This window comes from Labrus mixtus, chromosome 7 (assembly GCF_963584025.1).
Source record: "Labrus mixtus chromosome 7, fLabMix1.1, whole genome shotgun sequence".
Taxonomy (NCBI): Eukaryota; Metazoa; Chordata; class Actinopteri; order Labriformes; family Labridae; genus Labrus; species Labrus mixtus.
The window spans coordinates 19,626,201-19,650,553 of NC_083618.1; the positions used below are offsets into that span (position 1 = coordinate 19,626,201).

The 24,353-nt window shown below is 40.7% G+C and overlaps 1 protein-coding gene across 2 annotated transcripts; it reads right to left on the bottom strand.

Moving 5' to 3' along the window:
* Positions 1 to 482: 482 nt before the first annotated feature.
* On the bottom strand, positions 483 to 23,076 carry si:ch211-286o17.1 (hematopoietic progenitor cell antigen CD34). Of its 2 annotated transcripts, none has more exons than XM_061041186.1 (8): positions 22,862 to 23,076; positions 10,301 to 10,408; positions 8,774 to 9,030; positions 8,211 to 8,303; positions 6,318 to 6,438; positions 5,369 to 5,421; positions 4,340 to 4,489; positions 483 to 2,385 (listed from the first exon to the last, which is right to left on the bottom strand). In XM_061041186.1, exons 1-8 carry the CDS (start codon positions 22,944 to 22,946, stop codon positions 2,197 to 2,199), a joined length of 1,056 nt encoding a protein of 351 aa, XP_060897169.1. In that variant the 5' UTR covers positions 22,947 to 23,076; the 3' UTR covers positions 483 to 2,196. The 2 variants fall into 2 exon arrangements, with proteins under 2 accessions (XP_060897169.1, XP_060897168.1); XM_061041185.1 differs by having other exon boundaries at positions 10,301 to 10,411.
* Positions 23,077 to 24,353: the final 1,277 nt, after the last annotated feature.

The window sequence follows — 24,353 nt, forward strand, 5'->3', positions numbered from 1 at the left end:
ACCTGAAGAGACCCCCCGTCCCCCTTCACGTCTGACAGGGATAGTCTCCCGCTGTGAGGAGCACATGTGACCAGCCAGGTCAGGAGAATCTCAGTAGCAGTCCTCCTGAAGTTATGTAGATATTTTCAGGAGTGCATGTGTGAAAGCGGCTAAAATCCTCCAGTATATCATTGGATCCATGTCTGAACCCTCATCTGTTCTCAGTTTTTTGTTCATGATACACATTTGTATTTACTGGCCTGAGCTATAGTTGATTTCTTTTTCATGATTTTCCACAGAGTATTGTTTGAGTGAATATTTCTGTGTTTATGTGGTAGCCTACTGATTGCTCTCCTGAGTCTAATTTAGCATTTTATAACGTCATAAAAAAACGATTTACTGGCACTGATGATGAGGAATGAATATGTATGAACATATTTAAATGTTTCTGTTCTTATACCAAGTGAACACAACACAAGTAAGCTGCAGACCACCCACAGAGATATTGGAAACAGTCACAGTTTATGAGTGAGGCACAGGTACAGAGAAAGCAGGCATATTTACACATGCAGCACATTATGGAAGCAGAGGAGATAAAAAAAAAAATGTGTATCACTGATGTAAAAAAACAGGTTTCATTTTTGGGAATGCTGAACCTGCTTGATGGTGTGTTGGAATTTCAAAGCTTTTTTTTCATTTATTTTGTGCTTATTTAAAAAATGTTGCTGATCATCATTCCCAACAACAGAAGAGAAATAAGAAAGAAATGTAGACTTTGATAAAAAAAAAAAAAAAGAATTAAAAAAACACTGTACACTATGACATCATGAAAATCAAGACACAACCACAAAAATAGACAATGTACTCTGCAACCTATCTCAGTTCAACTCTGACAAAAAGGTTAAGTTGTTCATCATGACACAAGTCTAAATTACTAATGCAAATACTAATGGCAGAAACTGTTTTCCATCGTGAGATTAGATTGTTGTTAAAAACCATAGATTGTATATTAAGATGGACGGAGAAACAGCCGCTTTGGAGTAAAGCCAAAATGTTTAGAGCTCCCCCTGCTGACTTTCTGCGGCAATAGACCCCGCCTCCTCTACATTAACAGATGGGACAAGGGTCAAACTATAGAGTGAAAACAGTTGTCAAATACATTTTTGTCAAACCCAGAATCTGTTTTTATTCTCAGCGCTGATTGATGTCCACGTCGCCATTTTCTGAGTAGATATTTTATGTGATGCAAAAAATGCGTCATGATCGACAGCTCGGTTGACAAATGAAGCTCCTTGCAGCATTCATAACCCGATGAGCAGGTAGAGGAGGAAAAGTGAGAGAAAATGTAACAAGGGAAAGATAAAAAATTAAAGAAGGCATTTTATTGGTTCTAATGGTTTGCAAAATTTTCAGAATTCCTTCAAACTGGCCAGATTGGTGTATTAGCAACATTTTTCAAGACATTTGTTAAAAAAGTATTTAAACGTTTGTTTGATTTCATGGGAGCTTTACTTATTGGTTTGTTGCTAACACTATGTCAACTGTCTTTGGTTTCCATACAAAAATGTTAACATCACTAGCGAATGCTTTGTATTACAGTTTGACATATAAGAAAACATGGCCGACAATCTTTGTATTGAGACTTTTTTTTTTTTGCCTGTCACTCACTTACAGGTTTAAATAAGGTAAAAGCAAGAGGGGCTACAAAGATCATCATTTCTTGAATCACATAGAGAAAAAATGAAGCAGTGCGCTTCAGTCCTTTTTTACAACAGCATAAAATCTGCCTGGCTTGATTGGTTGAAAAATGTCTCAGCTTCTTCGTCAGGGATCAACAGCACTTATTTGGCATTATTTGGGGATTTCTAAATGATTGTGACACACACGCTGAAGTCAGGGCGTCTAACAAACCACAGTCAGTGCCCTGCTGAGTACCCAAAAACAGCGTACGCAGACTCCTCAGTGATCCCCGAACTTTTCACATTACAGGCATTGTCTTCTTCATAGTCATGAGCTTCATCATCGTTGTTTTCATCATCGTCCCGAGAGATGCAGGTGTAGAAGAGGAAAAAGGGGGAGGTGTATTTATTCAGTGGATTCTCGTTGTATTTGTCTCAGTGTGTGGAGAGTCTCTGAGGGGGAGTGTGGGTAGTGAGTCCCAACCAGTGACAGTAGAGCAGTAGAGGTCGGGGGGGAGAGGGGCGGGGGGTTCATGATTCACATCTCCGTGTCAGCCACGGGGGTCTGGGTGGCAGAGTGTCCGTTAGTGGTGGGGGCGGGGTTGTTCCCGTTTTCAGGTGGAGACTCGCCGTTGACCGTGGGCTTGTCGAGGGGCTCCTGAGGCAGGGGGGCCACGGACACCAGGGTGTTAGCCTGGTTCTCCTCGTCCACCTGGAAAGTGTCAGCCTATGACAAAAAAAAAGATTTAAGAGCTGATTCAGCTACTTTTTGTCCCCAATGCCATCAAATATCTTAATCACACTTAAAAGAGAGCCTCATACCTCATACTGCACAAAGCTTGTTATATCACTACTGAACACCCTTTAATATTCACCAATGAGAATCTAGTACCCTCCTTTTTACTGTAGACATGATTAGTCTTTTATCCTTTTTTTTTATGTGTTTATTAAAAAAAAATAAAACTTTTTAAATAACATTTTTGCACACAAGTTAAAGACTAATTTCTTATTTTTATTCTTTTCTATTTCACACAAGGAAGGCGATGCGATGCAAAGTGCAGCTCTGCATTCTGGGAAATAAACATGACATGTAAACAGAAAAAAAAGCATTCAGGTAAAAAGAATGCTAAAATAAATAGATGGAAAATAAAACCTAATTGATAAGAGAAAAAAGACGATGACATGAAATTCATTCATCATTGAAAAATAAAGTTAACAACACAGAAGATAAAAGTCTAAAAGACTGCCACAGAAAATTCTGCTCTTTCATGGCGCAAGTTTTTAGCTTCTTTTAAAAGTAATTAGCAAGCTAGCGCCTTGATTGGGAAGTGCGTTCTTTTGAAGTTATTGTAAAGATTTAATCTCAGATTTTCTTTGGGATTTTTTTTGGGAAACCAATGAACCAGCAGCAGCAGATGATCGTAGAAGATACACATTTAACACTAACTGTCCAAATCTGACGTGCAAACCAGCAGGAAGGTGTGTGGCTGTAAACGGACTTGTTTTTGTGGGCGTTGCTCAAAAACAAACAGATGCATTCTTCGTTAATGATGTTTATGACTTTCAGCTGTGCGTGCGCTCAGAAGGGTGTTGGTGATTGCTTTAACGTTTTCAGGGGTTTACAGTATGTGCGCGTGCTTGTTGTATTTACTTTGACCTCGAGGTGAAGATGTGAACCTTTGTTTAGCTGATGCTGTTTCAGTTTGTGAAGTGCTTCTGTCAGTCTGTGAAAACTTTGAGGAGAATCTAAACAAAAACTTTTGTTCAGTAAATAAGACACCAAACAAAGACAATCCAACAATCTGTTCCGTCTGAAGCGTCACATGGGTGCGCCTCCATATGTAAGTGTTTTATCATGTGATGTAATGAGCCTGAGAGGGAAAAAACTAAAACCATCTGTAGCCCCCTGGCACGGGGCTTCAGCAGAGAAAACATGAAGGACTCAATGCTCAATGAGGAATAGACTGAAGGATAACCATATGTTTGACCTCCAACCTCATGTACTCTTTTTGAATAAACAGTCAATGTGTGCGATTTCCACAGTGAACCGCAGAAATCAAATCAATGGTATCATGTTGTTAAAAAACAACTTGAGTGTTTCCTGAAGTAAAACGTCATGCTTTATGCGTATAAAAGGAAGAATGTGTGACATTTTACATCGTGTTTACATCCGGTTTACATGGACGGGAAGAGCGGCTCCTCCCCCCTTGCATGTAAAAGTCAAGGAGTAGAGAAGAAAAGAATAACACGGACTACTCAATGCCTTTTCTGATGTCACATAAGCGTTTTTAGATCGAGGTCATTCTGTGTCAATTTACACACAATGTGATGTTTTTAATGCTAACTTAAGTGTGCTAACATTAGCCCACTAACAACAATGCAGGGCACAGGCGACTGCAACTCAAACCGAGGACAATTTTTGTCAGTCGCTTGCGCTTAATGATGCTGAATTATGGTGCCATCCGTTTAGTAACTCCTTCATGTGAACGTTAGTGGAGGGGGGTTGGAAGTGGGTCATTGGAGGAGAGCGGAGGCTTCAGTATGGCGGAGGCTTTGCCAAACAAACAGCAGTTTGTTTTGATTTCATGCTGGTGTTCAAGGACGACATCTACTGGATCTAAAACTGGACCATTCTCACTGTAAGTATTAACAGTATGACACAGCTCCTCTGTTCTACTCACCAGTCGGACTCCTTTGGAGTTCTTGCGATGGGTCTTGAGGTAATAACCTGCCATCAGCAGTGCAGCCAGCAGCAGACCGGTCAGCAGCAGAGAGACCAGCACCAGCTTAGAGTTCTTCCCCCAGCGAGCGACAGCCTCCTCCACATCAGTCTGATAATGAACGAGAACAAAATTATGAGTCAAGCATTCTTTCAGTGCTGTACTGGCAGGAGAAGAGCTTGATAATCTGGTGAATATTATCACTTGAAATCTTGAAATCTTGACTGAAAGGTAGAAATAAAACAACCGCACTTACTAAAGAGATCCAGCTTGCTGGCATTAAAAGCAGTGTGAAAACATAAAGAGGCCAGAGAGCAGGCAGACATACTTTGAGGAGTGACTGATGAATATCTTTTCATGTCATTCAGTATGTGGTGGAGTAAAAAGGGAAATGTAGTGTATGTTGAATGCAGAGACACAGGATAGGGGTGTGACAGACACACCCATAACCCCAGACTGTTCTGCAGAGACTTGATGAAATGTTTTGCAGCCGAGAGGTGGATTGTTTGTGGGCTTTTTGTTTGTCACACTAACTGTCAGTCTGGCAGCTTAAAGCCTGAACTCAACTCAGGAGAGTGTTTTTCTTCTCCCTGGAGGATCTTCCCTTCGACTTCGACTTCGACTATGAATCAACAACTATATTTATGGTGGCTTGTGGGTGTCACTTTTTACTTTACTGGAAGAGCATTTTTTCAGGCCCTGTCACAGTGTGATGTTTGCTTAACTTGTGACATTAAATGATGCACCCGGTCACCCCCCCATAATCAAAGTATACATCACAATGCATTTGGAACAGAATAGCAGTCACACAGTTTATTATGACTCCTATTCCGAACTAAACTGAACAATCAATAATATACATACTTGTAAACAATAATGCTGAACTTTAAATACATAAACGTATATAAATAAATAAAGGACATGATAAATATACATGTGTGGAGTATTTGTAGTATAAGATAAGATAAGATAAGATAATGGATACTTTACCTTATCTTTAATGTTGTCGTTGTTGAACTTGTTAGCCATGCCCGCCACATCATCTGCAAATAACAAAACAAAATATTGGAAATTCTGGTTTTACAATCAGTTATTGAGAGATATGCCTCTGACACACATAGGCCCGAATTACACACATGCACAAACAGGACCTGTGGACATGCAGAGGTGGAGAGATGTCAGAGGGGGGCTGCTACACAGTGAGCCCGCCAGAGCTGTCTGAAGCCACTGAGCTACTGGGGTGAAGCCCCATTCACACATGTACAAAATTCTTGAAACTTTCAGAAATATTTTGTGTGTGCTGCATGTGTGAACGCGAACATCTGAATGTTTCTTGCAACGAATTTACTCAGATGGTGTTTAAAATTTGCAATCTGGAAGTCGAACTAGTATACAGGATGGAATCTGTTTTGGGAGGTCGACCAGAGGGCGAAAAAAAAAGTTAAAACTGTATTCCTTGCGAGACGATTTGCATTTTGTTCAGCAAAGACCACAATGTGTTTAGCTGTGTAGCTCTTTCTAGTACCAAAGTACCAATCCTGCCAGCTACCGGCATGGGACATGAGCTCTCGGCCTAGTAGTGAAGGTCATCGTTGGTAGTCATGAAGTGTGGACCCGTCAAACTGCGACCAATTTGCCTAGAGGTCTTAATATCAAACCAGCACTTGGCAAGCTTTATTAACCTCACCATCCATCCCAGCAAGTTTTATGCTGTGTCCATTGGCAATAAACAATAAAAGTGGCATCAGGTCACATGTAGTAGGTGATGATGACGGCTGCACTTTAATCATGACGGTTCATGTCTCAACATTTTATACTGCTACATATCGGTTGCACAAGTACGTAGAACGCAGCCTACTTTTTAGATGACAAAATTGGTATTAAAGTGCGTCACCAAATGAAACGGTATATCCTGCGAATGAATGCGAATGTTACTGACCTTCAACATACTTTCCAGATACAAGTATGCCATCTGTGTTGTCCTCCTGGTAGATTTCCAGCTTACAGTCCTCACCACACAGCTCCTCCAGAACACTTTCAATCTTCACTTTGGTGTCCTCCTGCAAGGAGACCCAGATAACAATTAATTAGCACTGAAACATTTTCAACCTGACATGTTTACTTAAATTAATCATTTCTGTATTGACCAAAGTGATGCTCAATGCAAATCTCAAATGATAAATACTCAGTCGACATCACAACACGATATCTGACTGAATCTTCCACTAAATCTGTAATCCCTCCACTCACTGTTCTGTTATCTTCTTTTTGTCTGTCTAATCCAATCACGCTTTCACCACCCTGTGCACAACCTTTTCCCTGATGTTATCTGATCCAAACATCACAATCTGACTAACTAAAGGAGCGCTGCATTGATGTTCATTAGTGGATGGCTTTTTCTTTCAAGAATGCATAGCTATTTGATTGGACCCGATGACCTATCTTTGTCTTCAGAGCCTCTCTCGGGCTCCTCGTCCTCACTGCCGCCGACAGGCAGGCCTTATGTCTCGGCTGCTGAGCTGGCAGCGGCCTGGCGGCGGCCAGCAATATAGCATTATAGCCGCGAGACGGTTGCTGCCGACAGGCCGGTCTTGTGACGCGGCGGCCAGTGGCAGCTGAATCACAAGACCGGCCTGTCGACAGCAGCCGTCTCACCACTATATTTATATTTTTTCGCCATTATCAGCTTTCTCCATAGAGCCTGTTAGCATAGCTTCCAAGCAACATGCGGACGTTAAGTTTCGATTCTGGGAGTGAGTTCCCACCCACTGATCTGTGATTGGTCTGTAGCTTCAGTGGTCGAAAATATGAGGAACTAGCGTTGTAGTTTCACCCCGCTAACCGCAACAGCTCCTTTTCAGACTTAGAAATACAAAGATTTCCTGCATCTCAGGGGAAAATGAGGACAGGATGCACGACCATTCAAAAATACTACCAGGTTTCTAATGATACAAAGCTTAATGCAAATGGGTGAAGTATCCCTTTAAGTATATTCTCACATTGGGACAGTAGACTGTATTATATATGGACCATGGGGGTGCAGTTTGACCTTGTGGTTAGGTCCTGTGCACCATGTTCAGAGGCTGAAACAAGCGGCATAGGATCAATGGTTTATGGTTAAAGCATTTCATACAGTTGATTTGATCCAAAATGATCAACCTTTCCAGGAAAGGTAAAAAACAACAACATACTTTTAAATAAAAAAATCTTAGTTCTGTGTGCACTTGACGTCTTTGTCTGAGTAAAAAAGAAGCCCTATGTATATTCTGTATATGTATGCTGCTTACAGCTGTGTATGAATTGCTGAAATGTTAAATAATGCATTTATTTATGTGCGCTGAAGCTCTGTTGGGTTCATAGCTCCACACCGCCGCTGTGATTCCTTCATACCTCAAAGCTGTTATCCTGAGGCTCTGAAGAATTTATGTTTCCAAACACAAACACACCCACACTGTTGCTTCAGGCCTCTATACATTTCATATTCTACATCAGCACACAGCAGCAGACTCAGCAAGCCCACCCATTGTGCCCCTCTCCCTCTGCCCCCTCACTCACTATCCATGCCCTGAATGCCATCCAACAGAAACACTTTGGCTTTCCTCTCTACCTGAGAAGTAAACAGAATATCAGAGGTTTCTTTCTAATTTCATTGATTTATGGAAATCAGAGCAGAGTTGGTGTCTTCGTGTGTTCATAGTCAATAGCACTTTACAGCACTTACAGTATATGTTAAGCAAAACTCTCTTTTATGCGCTGCAGCTTAAACAGATTATTTTTTTTACCACAATCAAGCACACACTTGAATCGACAAGATGATTATTTCTGAACTTACACAGGTGGAGGGGGCCTTGAGTTTAAGACTGACGGCATTTTTGTCCTGGACTGCCTCTTTGCTGACGCAGACGACGTCTACCCGTGGAACCAGCTGCAGAGAGAAACAACAATATCATCAGCAAAAATGTAAAGAAATGTTAGGTGCATGGTGGATGTATTCAACATGAAACAGTAAACAGTTTGTTGAACACTTCATTCAAACAAAACGTTAATGTGAAAATGGATGGACAGTCAGTGTTTCTCTTGCTTCATGGATATATGAGCAACGGTCTCAGCTCAAGTTGATCTCTGATAAGCAACTTAGAATATCATCCAAACCAAGCTGGGATTTACTTTCCGTTTCCTGCAGTTGGTAGTCGGCAACGACCTGCACTCTGTAACGAATAATTTTTATTCTGAGCTCTGTATCTGAAACAAGTTCTACATTAATATCTTAATTTTAAACTTCTCCACTTACAATCACATCACATGTTTCAGTTAATGTAAACCTGAGATACAGTGTACTTAGTGTTTGTGTCCATTTCATCATGTGGTCAACGTAAAATCAATTCTTTGTCTTACCTGTGGTATGTTGTTGTTGGGGCCGTCACCTCTGGGAGGCATAGGTGGCTGGGTCTCTGGTTCCACTTTGGGAGTATCCGTTGGTACCTCATCTGTGACCACGGTGTTCTCACCAGCTGTTATAACCTCTGTATCTCCAGGCCCGCTGTTGCCATTGTCTCCTGTCGTTTCTGTATCTGTTGCTGCTGTAGTTTGATCAGACGGTTCTAGAGGGCCCATGGTTGGTAACATCATGACTTGTGGATCTTCTTCTGAATCTGCAAAAGCAATTCAAATTATAATTTCTACATGGCACTATTCCTCTTTTCACTGAGACTTACACCAAACACTGGGGATGTGTATGAATGGAAACAAATGTATACCGGTGGAAAGAAATTGTTTTGAAATTAAGAAATGTTTTATTTCCCTTAACCACTTGCTATTTCTTTAATATTTGCCTAAAACTTCTAAAAATGAAAAAGAAAAAACACTCCTTTGGCCTGGGCCATCGGACTAGCTGGACTTCCTGTTCACATGTGACTCAACGCATCATCTGTCGTTTGACGCAGGAAAACAGTACCCGTACTGGATTATTTCCCAGCACTGACCTGGTTTCAGTTATTTTATTTGCTTTAGGTTCTGCCTCACGCCTATGTGCTGTAGTGCTTTTCTCTGGCTGATTGCAACGATTGGGGGGGAAACACAAAACGGTCCAGGCCTCCCAATCAAAGAAGCAACATGTAAGGGAACATGTGCATCTGGCTGTGCGCAAAGTGTCATATAAGTCCCCTCTGACACTGTGGACTTAGTCTGTCTAACTAGTGTCATGACTTTGTATGACAATTTCACCCTTACTTCAAGTAATCAATGTGATTTTAGAAGGGCGTAGCTCTAAAGAATCCTACAGGAGATCTTTTAAACAGAAATGCTTGATTGTTTTGTTATTGTTGATGTCTGGTAATGTTGAGCCCAATCCTGGCCCGGACATCCTTTCAGGTTTTAACACTCCGGCAGATTTTAAGGAAAGATCTGGTCTTGGTTTCCTTCACTAGAATGTTCGTAGTCTTGCTGCCAAAATGGACATGATGCATATCTGGGCACAGACTTATGCGCTCATTAGCCAGTTTTACATTACTTGTTTTAAGATGGTACTGCTACGTCTCTGTCACACACTGCCTTCATTGTAAATGAGGTGAAAGGATGAGGCTGAGTCATTCTACCACTGAGCCAGCATCAGGGATAGAAACAGAGGTAAAACACTGTCACTAAAAATCACAGTCAGTAGGAGGACAGGACAGCGCTGTGTATGTTTGTTTGAAGCTCCCACATCATGCCTCCCATCATACACAGTGTAAAATCACACTTTTCTGACGCCATTACCTCAATTATGTCTCAAGGACGTGAGAGAACATTATTAGTGAGAAGTGCTAGTTTTACCAATCATTGAGCCATTCCTCCATGCTTACATTTTCGGGTTACTCTAATACTTTAGGCAAACCAATAACTGTTTTTAGTAAGTAAGGGATAATGATGGTCAGTTTTTCTTACTTGGAGCTTTAGTTGTCATTGCAATCCCGTCTCCTCTTATGAACTCTGCTACTCTCACGGCCGTCGTTGTTCCTGTCACAACTTCGTCGTCTTCCTGTGCCATGACTCCTGCTGCGAAAAAACAGAAAAAGAATTCATGTAACAGTGATCGAAAAATTAAAAAAATTATCTTATTAGCTTTGTGTCCATCTCAAAGCAGGGATTTGATTTGCTGTCAAACATAACAACAACTCTAACAACGTGACCTTAAATTGACCGGTCTCAGCTCAGAGGAAATATCTTTCATTAATAACCTCCTGGTGGACTTATTTCTCAGCTCAGTCTGTAAAAATAAACCATCCCTTAGTACAAGACCAGGACTAGTCCCACAGGACCAAAAGCTCTGACCTCTTGTTCACTCCCACTGGGATGAATGCTATGAGCTTCTCAGGGAAATCTGTCAACTTACAATACAATAAACATGCCAAAGCAATATCTTTGACTTGTGCCAAAAACTTCAGACTTGCAGTTTATACTTCTTAAATGGATAGTCACTGTCAACTATTGCAAAGACTTCTGTTCATGTTTTGAAAGCCTTTTTGTGTTTGATACAAAAAATGTTCCAGGCACACTTTCGCAAACCCACTGAAAACCACTTTTGGGTCCTACCAGTTGAGAACCACAGCTCTACTCCAGCAGTGGTTGGGTAGGTAGTATCGGCATTGTCACTATTTGGAGCCTGCATCAACACAGCCTGGGTCTTTTAAAGGTGGTAATGCTGTTTTGGTTGATGTGGCAACTAAGGGCCATGGAGTAGGTTATGTAAATTTACCAGTCTGGCATAGGAGCATAATTGGGATGATGGATGTCTTCAACGAGCGCTTATCCTTTCATGAAGGCACAAGTACATTGTGTTTATTTCAAACACCATATCAAAATATCTTTATAAGGAAATTGGTGAGATGATGAAGGCTGTTTTGCAGTTTTGTTTTGTAGTTATATTCACTAAGAGGAATCCTGAGTTTTTTTCTGATTATTGTGTTGCAGGCATGATTTGTTGTAACGTGAGCCAGTAACTAATGGCTCCGATGGTCTGCAGCAGCTCACAGACTCCAGTTATCATCCTAATGTATGAAGTCATGCAGGGTGTGAAAGCCCTTTGATGAGCTCACAATGACTTTTTCTTTGTGTCCCGAGAGGCAGATTAGGTGATAGATCTCATTGCAGCAGATAGCTGATGCTCTCAGATGTGTGGATCACATCATGAAGTCTTTTACTTTGAGGTGCAATCTTCTCACTCTGAGGTTTTCAAAAGATCCTGAGGCCACAATGTCTCACTTTAGGTAGGCCGCCAATAGGATACACAAAAATATGTTTCAAAATGTGAGTGGTATGACTTTCCATCGACCCTGTTAAAGATTAAAAAAAATGCCCAGTTAAGATGTGCTGCTGTAGGTGCTAGGCAATGGTGCCACTGAAAATATCACTTTTTCCACATTTTTGAATAATGCAAAAGGCCATTACACCAGTTTCCATTTTCAGGAGTCTTGTGACTTTCAGGCAGCAGTCCTTGATAAATTGAGACACTAAATCAAAGCTTGGTTTTGGATATTTCTTGTCAGCTGTGAATGACTTCACCTCGAATGTTGTAATAGCCTGTATAACTTCCAGAGCTCGTTTTATTGCTAATTAGCTGAAAATGCAACCACACCCTGCAGTCTGTGACTCGCTCTGCTTCAATCGCTCAGGTCAAATACCAAGGTGAATATCGAGAAGTCAAGGTTTGCCTTCCTCTCACCCAGGTTTCCCTCTCGGTGTCTAACAACAACAGAATTACCTCACTCTCAAAGCATTCCCATAATGCCTTACTTCTGCAGATCTCATTACTCCTCGCTCTGCCTTTCTTCAGCGGCTGCCAGATTGAGTTTGTGATTGATTTCAGGTTTGTTGGTGTGCTGCCCCCTGTTGACCTACATTTTCCTGCCACTCCTGCCTTTGTTCACATTGGATAGAATTGAAGTGATGGCTTTGTTTATGACAAAAAACATATGAGACATAAAAAAACACAAACTCTTTTGTGAATCTGTGATATACAGTGTACCCACTTTAATTGTAGATAAAGATAATGCACAATTTGTCACTGTTTACCAGACACATGCTGATCTGCTGTGTTTGAAAATACAACTAAAGTAAACCAGGACAATGTATTGTTTGTTTTTTAGTTATTTAAGTACTCTTGAATTGGAAACCTGTTAATCTAAGAGTAATTACACATTCAAATACTGAGTTTTAAACTGCGAAAGTCAAAAAATTCTTCAGTCAAAGGGAAATTGAAAACGTAAGACACATCTTATTTTTTTTGCCCTATGTCACATTAGTGGCTTGAATCATCTTCATTGTGGGAGTTCCTTTAGAAGGAAGACATCTTCTTATATAATCAAACAAAACTTTTAAATGTGTCAGAAAATCTGAGTTAAATGTACCATAATGAGTTTTTAAGAGTTTATTAGACCAGATCATTTTGTTACTGAAGCCTCTATATAGAAAGAGCCATCGAAAACTTGGGGTAGACTCAAGTGGAGAATTGTTATCGGGCCATTGTCTCCTCCCGGTAGTCTCACTGTCTACAGTCACTGCTTGAGGTTTTCACACATGAGGTGCATATCTTCACACAGTGGTGCCACTGAGGCACATGTCCGCACACCTCCTTTTGTAAATCATGGTGACAGACAGGTGCCACTAGCACAGAGTAAATACTGTGTGTGTCGTGCGAAGCAGATGGGGCAGTAATCTCTGAGGAGGTCTTTTAGTAGAGTTAACAACTGTCCACTGCAGCTGTCTGTCATGCAGGCGGAAACAAAAACCTACACTTTGTCCCTGGATCAAATAAACAGGACACATTTTGTTGTCTTTATTCCCCAGTGAAACCTACAATAAAGGGCAGGAAAGCTACCTCGTAGACATGCTCATGTTTCACTGGAGACAGAGTGTAGCAGAATTTAGTGCCACATGGCGTCTTGACTTTACTATAAGAAGCATTAGCGTGGGTGTGGACCGGCAACAGGTCAAGGACTCCCTAACCTTGTTAGGTCTGTCCATTAGGGCCCATAGTCTGCAGCCCGGAGGAGCGTACAGCTGCCATCCCTCTGCCGTCTCTGGGTGGTCCGTCTGTTTATTTTACCGGAAAAGGATGAGGTTCGAAATGGGTGAGATGGTCGGGCATAAATCAGGTTTTCTCGGACAATTGTGACACGCAGGAGTGTGAGGCTGAAAGGAGTTGTTTCAGCTCTGTGATCACTACATGTCACCTGGGGATTTGGAGTGGACTTTGAGGTAGCACCCTGTCAGCTGTGTTGCTGAACGAAAAAAAGACAAGATTGACGCTGTTTAGGTTTTGGTTACAATGTGGGGTTTTGGACTGTCTGTGGTACTGGGGAAATATAGTAGTGAGGTTGGGCTATGAATCCACATTCCCTTCACAAAGAGAACCACAGTATGATTGGTATCATTTTAATGCATTTTCGCTGTAGGGTTATAACAATACCAGATTTTTAAACTTTGATATGATCCTAGAAAACATCAAATGATATTGATACCACTGGGACAAAAATAGTCCTTGGCATATTCGGAAATTTATTTTTTTTATTTACCAGAGATGGCAGGCAAACACTTGTATATTGTCCATATTTTACTAATATGTTGTCAACGTTTCAGTACCGCAATGTTGCCAATGTATTCGTGCAACTCAGACAGTGTTCTCATTCTTTTTTGCTCGGGGCAGCTTTTGGTAAAAGACATGACTGATGACCTAAAGCTCTTTTTAAGCTTCAGTAGGCTACTTTTAAATACTACGTGATCTGTATCGTTTTAAAACACTTGGTATTGGAAAAAGTAAAGTATTAAACAGTTTTGACAACCTGACTCCACTGTTTGATAAATCCATACAAAAGCAACAATATTTCATGAGTCTTGTTCTAATTATATCAATGCCCTAAAAAGCACTCTTGTAAAATTGGGCTGCTACAATCGCTGAAGTAAAGCATGCTTGTTAAGCTCCGACACAATAAGACACAGCCTGCTTTTTTTGCAACACTGCCAATAAAACCAGTAAACTCCATCCAGCTCTCTGACCATCCATCACTCATTGCACACAAACAAACTCTCCTGACAGGCCGGAGCTCTGCAGGAATTAAACCTCTGTGTATAACTGCCTCTTATGACCAACATTTACAGAAACAGCATGATCCGAGTGACTCCCTTTTATTGTTTTGTTTTCGTTGTAGACCTAGAGTCTTGATTTTATGAAGTTTGGGAAAGTCCTTCATTTTTTTAAGGCTTGTTACAGGATACGTTCTGAAACCATTTTTAACTTCTGGATACAGATTTAGACTTAAAAACTTCACTATTTTATTTGTCAGCTATTTATTTATTTAACAGCTATGTATTAGTAACTTAATATTGCTGTGATTTGATTGCTACCACTTGCACATTACATTGTTTATTACACTAAAAGACCACTGAACACGAAGAAACAAGCTAAGTGTTGTTAGCCGCTTCTCTGCTAAGAATCTTATTTTTAACCTCAACTTTGCTTGAATTATACTTCAAATAAATAATTTACCAAAAAACAAATACACCCTACAAACATGTGACAGTTACGCTAACTCTTTGCTAGTTTTCAACAACCTTATTTTTTAATCTAGTCGTGTAGGCCTGCTGTTGTTTTTGCCTTTGTTGCAGGATAATTTACCTGAAATCGCTTCTTCTTGATAACTATAAAACAGTAGTGATTAGGGGTAGATATATAAAAAATTCTGGCTGCTTTATGTCATATTTAGGCGGGGCTCATAAATGATGGTATTGGATCAGTGTAATACCTGGTGTACCTGCTGATACACCATGAGCATCTTATTCTTTAGCTGAGGGTTTTCAGATACTGGGACTAACAAAGTCTACCTCTACAACAACAATGAATTATTGCTTCCTTATGTAACATTTGTTCCTTGTACATTTAGGCAAGAAGAACTGCAAGTCACTTTCTTATAGCCTTGACCTGTACTGTTGTGCTGTACCTGATACAGTAATGACCCTGGTGTTTGCTAAAGCTTCCTGCGTGAGGTCGGCACACTTCCTGACCTCTTTATCCGTCAACACATCACTGCCCTCTAGCCTCAACTCGCTCACTCAGCAGGAGCCACAGCTATAGGGGTCATCTATCACAAAGCGTTACTGAAACATTTCATACTGTATATCAGACATGTCCACATTCCCTTAGGCCCAACTCCCCTAACCCACACAGACTTGTCATTCATTCCTTCTCTTTGTGTCACGTCAGAAAGCAGCCAAGATATCAGTCATCAGTCACACAACTTGCTATCGTTGCACAAACACGACAAACCTAATCAACCCTGACTCCATATGTTGCACAGCCTTGACTCTGACTTCATTGCTCACTTGAAGATTTTCCCACCATATTTCTTTGAGTGATGGCTGTGGTCTGGAAATGCTCTGCCCCCCCCCCCCCCGTCTCCTGGGACTCCGGATGGAGGAATGTGGCAGGCTTTAGAGGAAGACAGGCCTGCAGCTCAACGGCCTCTTCCCTTCCGACCCTCCCCATCCGCCTGCCCCGTCCCAGTCACGCACAGCTAATCCCAGGCATTTATCAAGGTGAGATGTAGCCTTCAGCCTTCACACCTCTGGCACCACAGAGTGTAATATAAAGCAACATGCTTTACAGGAGACATATAGAAACAGCCACTTCCTCTTAAGGGGTGCTAGAATGCTTTGCCTGCCTTCAGTGTAATGGCGAAACATGCAAGAGCTGCACATGTCCACTTTGTATAACTTTGCATCCATGCTTGTGGTTTTCTCATAATGAGCACAAGCTTAAGAGCTCTACAAGTAGATGCTTCACTGCCCACATTTGTTCTAGTTCCTTTAAAGATTTGAATGGAAAGCTTTCTTTCTTCTACTAGTAAAATGTTGTGCAATGAGATGTTGTCAATATCATAAACTACTGTATATCTTTCACTAAGCACCTTTTTTCTACCATCGTCAGACAGTGGCCATGTTCCTCTGATGTTAAGCGAAAGCACCAGTTCAGTCAAAATGTTGTACTGCTGTGCTCCAGGTTTGCAAATCAAACATCGTGTATCCAATCACTTGTTATTTTTAACCCATTGTGGCTGAAAATAAACTAGATTAATTAGTTCTGAAAACTATGTCGGTTCTTATTTAATAATAACCACTTTTGCAGAATGCTAAGCCATAACAGCTAACATTAGCATTGAACCATCTTCTAGCAAATGTTAGCATTTAATATATTTTCCATATATGATAGAATAGTAAGGTTGTTGGCAATAGTATTAGCTAGAATTGAGTTGGAAGCTAACATTGTTGTAAGCTGGTGTTAGCTTAATGTTTAAGTAGGAATTCTTGCCATTTCTATCGTATTGTGAAAAGCTATCGATCGCTAACATTAGCTTGGTAGGCTTAGCTGTTGTCTAACATCAGCTAATGAATTATGATAAATGTTTTTTACTTGTCAAATGGCCAGGTGTTCCTTAGGGCTGTCAATATCAATTGTCCTTTATGTTGCTGATCAATACAGAAGCAGTGAAACAGCAGATTTTTGTACATTTTGTAAAAATTAAGCACAACACTACGACTACAGCATTGAAGCTTCCAATCCTTAAAAACCGGCTGGTCAAGTTCAATTTAAATTGAAGGCTGGGTCTTAAGCAGCGATGTAAAAATGTCAAGGGACTGAGCAGTTCTTATATGGATGGATAGACTGTTCCATAGTTCAGGAGCAGCCAACACAAACGCTTGATCCCCTCCATGTTTAAGTTCAGATCTCGAGACTGTTAAGAACAATTGGGTGGCCGACCTAAGTGCACTCACACGAGTTTAGTATTGCAGGAGATCAACGAGATACAAAGGTGCCATAGCATTAGAGACCTTAAAAACACTAACTTAATCTTAAATTCAATTTTGAAACAGACAGACAGTCAATGAAGAGAGGCAAAAATAAGTCCCGGTCTGGTTAACAGAAAAGTCTAAAAGGGAGGAACCCAAATATGGCTGTATGCCCACCCCACACGCCCACGCTCTCCCTGCTTTGGTTAAGGGAAACCCTGTGCTGTGTAATGGTGCATGGTGAGGTGATAATGGTCTGAACATGTTATTGGACCACCGTGTTAAAGTCTTAATGATTGAGGTCCTACTAGTACCCTTCCTGCCATGCTGGGGCAATAGTTACCATATGACATAATCCTTTTTTTTTGGTGATTATGATTTCTTTCCTTTTTTTTTCAAACCACTAATTAAATCTGCAGCTTTGACAAGATTCAAAGCGCGTTCCGATGATGCTGAACTGACATGTTTTAATTACTTTGACTGAGTGTGTGAGAGTCTGCCCGGCCAAGACAGCTACTATAAACACTCTCCAGACAAGTAGCCCCTTTTTTCTATCCTGAATGTCCTGGAAATATTCCTTCTGTCTCTAACTATAGAAAATGTATGGATGCCCTGTACAGTGTTGATAAGTGGGGGCTGACTGTGGGATACTGGTTGGACAGCCCAGAATGTGAGTACCAAAACGGCCGTGCTCTTGGATTCCCATGGAGGTTGATCATTAGGTCAACAACCAATTGTATAAATCAGTTGCCAAAAGAATTGTGTTTTCAATTTAACTTTAGGGCCTAATTAATGGTAACTTCAGTGCCTCCTATATGGCAAAACGCAAAATAAGTCAAATTCCTTGAATGTGTAAATGTACATGGCAATAAATACAGATTCTGATAAACAATTATTTCAGTCTTTCTGAACATAAAATTGAGAGAAAATACAAATTATGGCGCCTTGAATTCCTTTTTTTTTTCTTTGCTTCTACTGCCACATGCTATAACTCAAATTTGTAATCTCCAAGTACCTCTTTGGAGGCGCTGTGACATCACAATGGCATAGATTGGCTGGAAATTTGATCCAATAGGTCTCCTTCTTAACCCCAGCCCACCTGCATTCAACTGAAAGGGGATTGTAAAAGAACAAATAGAGGGGCCATGCCAGTAAAGACTTAAGTTTGCCTAATTGGCCTCCCATAATTATGCCCAAAATATGTATGTTGGTGATTTCTGAATGCACTATAAGAAAAAAGCTGATTGCTGTTCTTTCAAAGTAGTATGAGATGTTAATCATATGACCTTATTGTGGAATTATTTAAATATATTGCCATAAGATGTGTTGTGTTATTTTTCCCTCATCTTGTGGTTACCTTTATTGGCTTTTCTAGACCGTCTTCTGCATTATTGAAAACATATTTCATTCAATGTGTCATGATTTAATATCCTTCTTCAACTCTTTAAGAATCTACATGTGAGAATTTAGCATGCGGAGGAATGTGACATTGGAGCTTTTAGTCCCTTAGGGTTAAACATGCTCTGGAACTCTACCCGCTCTGAAACAACACACCGCTGACCCCACTATCTTGACCCCCCCCCCTCCCCCCACCACCGCATCACCCCCCTCTCCTGTTGTTCCTGTCACAGCGATTAATAGCAGGGCCCAGCCCATTCTTCTCTCTTGGCAGAAAGGCAACTGGATCTCATGGTTTCAATCAGGCAGGCAGCACTTACTTCACCCAACTGTGCTCGGCTGCAGCGCTGCACCCAACCCCACCCCAACCCCCGCCAACCCCGCCCCACCTCCGGGCGAATGCAGCTCCTTATCGAACGCATGATGCCTGTTCCTGGAGGAGCACAATCAGGAAACATGCCATCTGCTTTCAATTGGGAACATTATATCACCCCCCCCTACTCAACACACACATGCTCATAGTTACCCATTACAGTCTAGCTGCCTGGTGCATTACATGGAATGAGTCTGTCTGCTTTGAGTGTGTGCAGGTAGACTGTGAGGGGATCCTGTTGCAGAGTGAAGCAATAGCTCAGGATCAACATTGATTTGGTTCAGAAAGAATTTGAGAAGCACTATATCTTTTACAAATCTATAATTTCTTGCACACAGCACCCAGAGGTGATAGCGAAAAAACAGGATAGCTGGTTTTCATGGTTTTCTAAACTTTTTTTTAGCTGCTATACACAATTATTATATGATAATGCTGAGCTAAAAATGACTTTTTAAACATGCCAAGATGATTTGCCTCTTTCCTTTTACAGTATGTGTTTCATTGTTGCTCAGTTTCTTTTGAAAATTGGCAAACCAGGGAATCCAAGTCACATCTGAGAGCCAATTTCCTGTGTTTTTCTTTGGTACATAATTAATTATTAATTAATAAGGGTGTTTCTATAATGTTTTTGTTCAATAAGATCCAGAAAAGTCTAGTTTAGCATTACAATTCAGAGACATACATTGTGAGACCTTTGTAAGTTACGATGACCTCTGGACTTTTGAGTGTTGTGGATTGATTCATAGCAATAAATTCTTCAATGCACATGTGAAATATTGTTTGATCATTTTTAATTCAAAGTTTTAATATCAAAAATGTATGTACGATTGTGGTATTCTGGTCATTATTCTGCTTAATTTTATACTGAATAAGTTATGTGATTTATGTGTAGCCATTTAGAGCAAGAGTCTGAACAATATCTCAGGCTGGAAGAGCCGCCTCATTGACGTCACGACCCATCCGTTTACCAGAACACAGATTTAACATGTTGAGGAAACAGCAAAGATCCCTGAGATACAGCCGACAGCAGAACAGATTATTGTGTTTTGCATTGTCCATATTCTACAGTCTATGGTGCACTCATATCATACATGGCTCAAAACATTGCTACAGTATTGAGTGAGTTGTGAAACCCGAAGTGTTAGGCTGCCTAATAAAGATTAGGTTGGGAGCTGGGGCAATTGACAAGTCCTCTCACTTTCGCCATTTAACACTCAAGCTCTGGCTTCCTTCCCCTCCCATGTGTTTAATCTGCAGATCAGGGCACATACTGGCACCTCCTGGTCGTTTGATAAAGCAGCTTGTTTGGCTTCAACATGTCAACGCTTATTGTTCGAGAGCACTCACAAAATAAATAGAGTTTAAAGTGCAGGAATTGGAAAAAGTTCAAAGAGAAAGCTGTGAAGAGCAGAGTGGAAACCCAGTCCCTCTCTCTCTCTTACATTAGGATGGGATGAAAACACAAACCCGACTGAATGAAGATCTAATGTATGTGTGTGTGTCCAGATGTCTTCAAGCCCCCGCCGGCACACTTGACTTTGGGGTTTTCTACCTTCTTAGTCACAGAAACAAGCGCTCTGTTGTTGACATTGTGTCTGCGCTGCATCTGTTACTTCAGTGAGAACTACACAAACAATGATTTCCATAATTACATGCTGCAGGGTTGGCAGCGAGGTTGGGCAGGGTTTTGTGCTTAACTAGAGAGCCTCCTAAAACCACTTCAGAGAACAGGCAGGGCTTAAACTGTATTAAGAAAATTCTTAACTACATTTTCTTTGTATATTTGAAAGGAAATCTTCCAAATATCTAAGCACCTTTAAGTCCTTTGTCTCGCCCCTCTTAGAGCTTTCCTTAAACGATGTCTCCAACACACTCCCAGCAGGGGTTTCCCCCCATGTTTCTGTTCATCTTCTGTTTAACATCTGCGACCACGGCCCCCCCTCCACGTTCTCCGTGCAACCGTTACGCTGCATGGCTAACATCTGTGAATCCGCTCTGACCTCATCATGACAGTAAAGTTGTACAGTGAGCCCCTCTTTCCTAAGCTTACATAACTCTGCCCTGCTGCCAGCACAACAGGCTGACAAGATAATTCACAGAGAGGGAGATCTGTCTGTCTCAGGAGACTTTTTTTTATCTTCTATTTGAATTCAACTTAAGGGACCTATCTCGTCTGTGTTCTGTTTTCCATCTGTATGATATTTGCTTCAATGGCTTTTTTACACATTTGGCACATCAACAGCATGTCACATGTTTTGAGTTGCTTTGCGTTGGCAGCTTGTGATTTTCAGAGGAGATAAAAACTACAATCCACATAAAGAGCTTGAGTTTTGCCTCCCTTAAGAGCTGAAATTAAAGTTTGTCTGCCTCTCTTTCATGAGGTAAAGACAGATCAGTTTTTTTCAAAGCACATGCAGCTGCCTTTGCCTGCTGATGATCTCATTCCTATAAGCTTTCTATAAGAACAAGACATACGGTTTGAATTAAGCAATGTGGTGGGTGATTCATTTCAAGCCACAACTGAGAGAAATGGGGATGATGGTATAGCTCTTGCCTGTCTTCAGCTCCATTTTCAGACGTCTTTGACATTTTTCCCCCTGTGTTTATTTTCATTTAAGCTTGTCTTATCCAATAAAAAAAGATTGACGGATATGTTTTCACTACATTATCCATGTTTTTAGTTTTCCTTCTATAGCATTAAAAATGTAGTTTTGTGTGATCACTCATCCAGATAGAAAGACATCTTTAAACTCAGTTGTTTCATATTCATAAATTACCCATAAAGAAAGTTTATCCCCTTATTTGGTCTTGTTTTAAACAACATCTATGTCATGTTTATCAGATTTGACTTTTATAGGCTTGGGACAAGGTTAAAAATAGGCAGAGACTGAAGTCAAACGAGGGGAAACTACATTCCTGTCTGATAGGGAAAGATGATGAGTGAAAAAAGTAAAAAAAATAAAATAAAAAATAAAAAATTTAAAGGCTGCATTGTGCAGAATCTGGTGATCCAATTAGAAACAGACAATCTGAGATGAGTTGGCCACACCCTAGAGGTGTAACAATGATGAAATAATGAATTGAAGATGTTTAGTGTAATACAGCCAAAAGATAAGATTGTTCCAGTCCAGATAAATGTTGTTTAATAGATATTTTTGAACAGCATTAGAAATGATCTGCCATGTGAGCTACATCATGTCGTATTAAAAGAGTTTAACATCATCAGTCATTCATGACGCCTCACTATAGCTGCCTCTATATCAGCATGACCACATTTGAAAAACGCACATTTACAACACACCCTCCTCTCACGCACTCTCCTTGCGGGCCTCACATTACAACCAGCTAAATATAAATACACACATTTCCCAAAGTCCTTCAAGACGTGGGAATCAGGTCAATAACATTGCCTACATGGCTCGAGTGGGAGGTTCAGATATGGTTAACTACTGTATAGGGACAGGGGGAAATGCAAAAAGCTGAGTTATTTGGTCAAATAAAATCTAAGTCCAGGATAAAAATGATCTTCTATATATCATCCTTCAAGACTTCCCTTCCCTCTATTTAATTGCAGAAGTGTTCCCCTCTAAAGACACCCCCTTTGTTTGCCAAGTACACTCCAGAGTAATGTTATCCTGTCTGCGTCATCAGAGGAAAAACAGCAACAAAGAAACCCATCACATGTTTTTGATTTGTTTTAAATATGGAGATAGTATCTGTGCATTCCAGAGAGTAAAAGGGTTGTAGGGTTAAAACCTGGATTCAACTCTAAAGCCCATTCAAACAAACACTCCTCCAACCCCAACCCCACCCCTCCCATCCCGTCCCTCCCTTTCCCTCCTTTTAGATGGCCATTCGATCCCACAGAAGTTGACCCTCTTTAAACAACTTACCACTGAAGAGTGGAACGATGACAATCAAAGCAAAAGCCAGCATTTTAATGAGTGCGTCTGTTTTCCGTGCAGATGATGCAGCCATTCTGGTCCTGAGCGCGCACACGTTTCACGGGTGTGAGTTAAAAGTAAGTGAGAGACAGAAAAGGGTGAAGCTGCCTGAGCCGGAGCACTTAAGGGTTTCCTCTTACCCAGAGCGGGACAGGGTGGATAAAGCACCACTTGTGCTCTGTCACTTTTTATACAGCCCCCCCACCCCCCTCCTCCAATGCCTCCTCCCTCACTGAGGCCCTGCCCTACACCCCGTCTTCCAGTGGTTACTTTAATCCTTCAAATGTGCCCCCACCCTCCTAGGAGAAGGGCAGAGGAGGGAAGGAGGAGAATGGGCTCTTGTTGGGATGAATTAAAAAAAAACACTTTTTGCAGCATTCCCTGAATACCTGTCAGTGTTTACATTTATATGTACATTAAACATGTGCCTCCATCTGCCACATTCTTAAGACGCCCAATTGTCCAACTTCAGTTCAGGGTGAAAAGGTTGAATGCGCTTATAAAAGGATAAAGTTGTTGCTCTGTTTTTTAAGGTTGCAAATTGTATATAGAGAACAAGACTTATAAATGGTTTTCATTTCAACACCTCCTGATTGGTTAGAAATTTAAAAAACAGTGGAAAGGGAAAATCCTTTTCCACCTTTTTCCACTTTTGTTGCTTTAACTTAAAAAATAAATGCGATTATGAAAAGGATAACTCAGTGGGCTATTGCTGTGTTCAAGGTTTATTATTGTATAACCCCAGGAGTCTGACAAACATTTTCCATTAAACTGCTCAGCAACTTCAGCTACTACCTAGTCAACATTACAGTGATAGTGTTACACAATATAAGTATAAAGTCCCAGCTAAACGCATGTTAGCTAGGACGACCTGTTACAAAAAAAGTTCTTGTCTGACTAGGTTCAATGCTAATGGTATGCTAACAAGTAGTTGAACGCCAACATCTGCTGTCTCATAAAAGCGAATGTGTTAACACATTTTTGTTTGAACCTGAATTATAGACGCTGTTCACAAAAGGTTAATTCAGTACTGCTATGTTCAAGATTGTAAATCATGTATTGGCTAAGAATAGAGAGTTGCACAAATTGTTTTAATTTCACTACTTCCAGATTTATCAGAAACTAAAATGATGACAGATAGTAGAATTATTTTGCTAAGGTTAGTATTTAGCTACTTCGTTGCAAACATTGCAGTGTAAGTGTTACATGGTTCGATAGATATTAAAGCTAGCTATAAAGTATGACCAGCTAACCTATTAACAAATTCTTCCATTACAAGTTCTGGCTCATATGTTCCTGGCTAACGGTACTTTAGCAAGGAAGTGAGACTAGCTAATGTACAAACTACCTGTCCTGACTAGATTTCTGGCTAACCACATAGCTAGGAATAACAGCTAACCTTCTAAAACTACTTGTTGCTATTTCTTGCTAACCGTTTGTT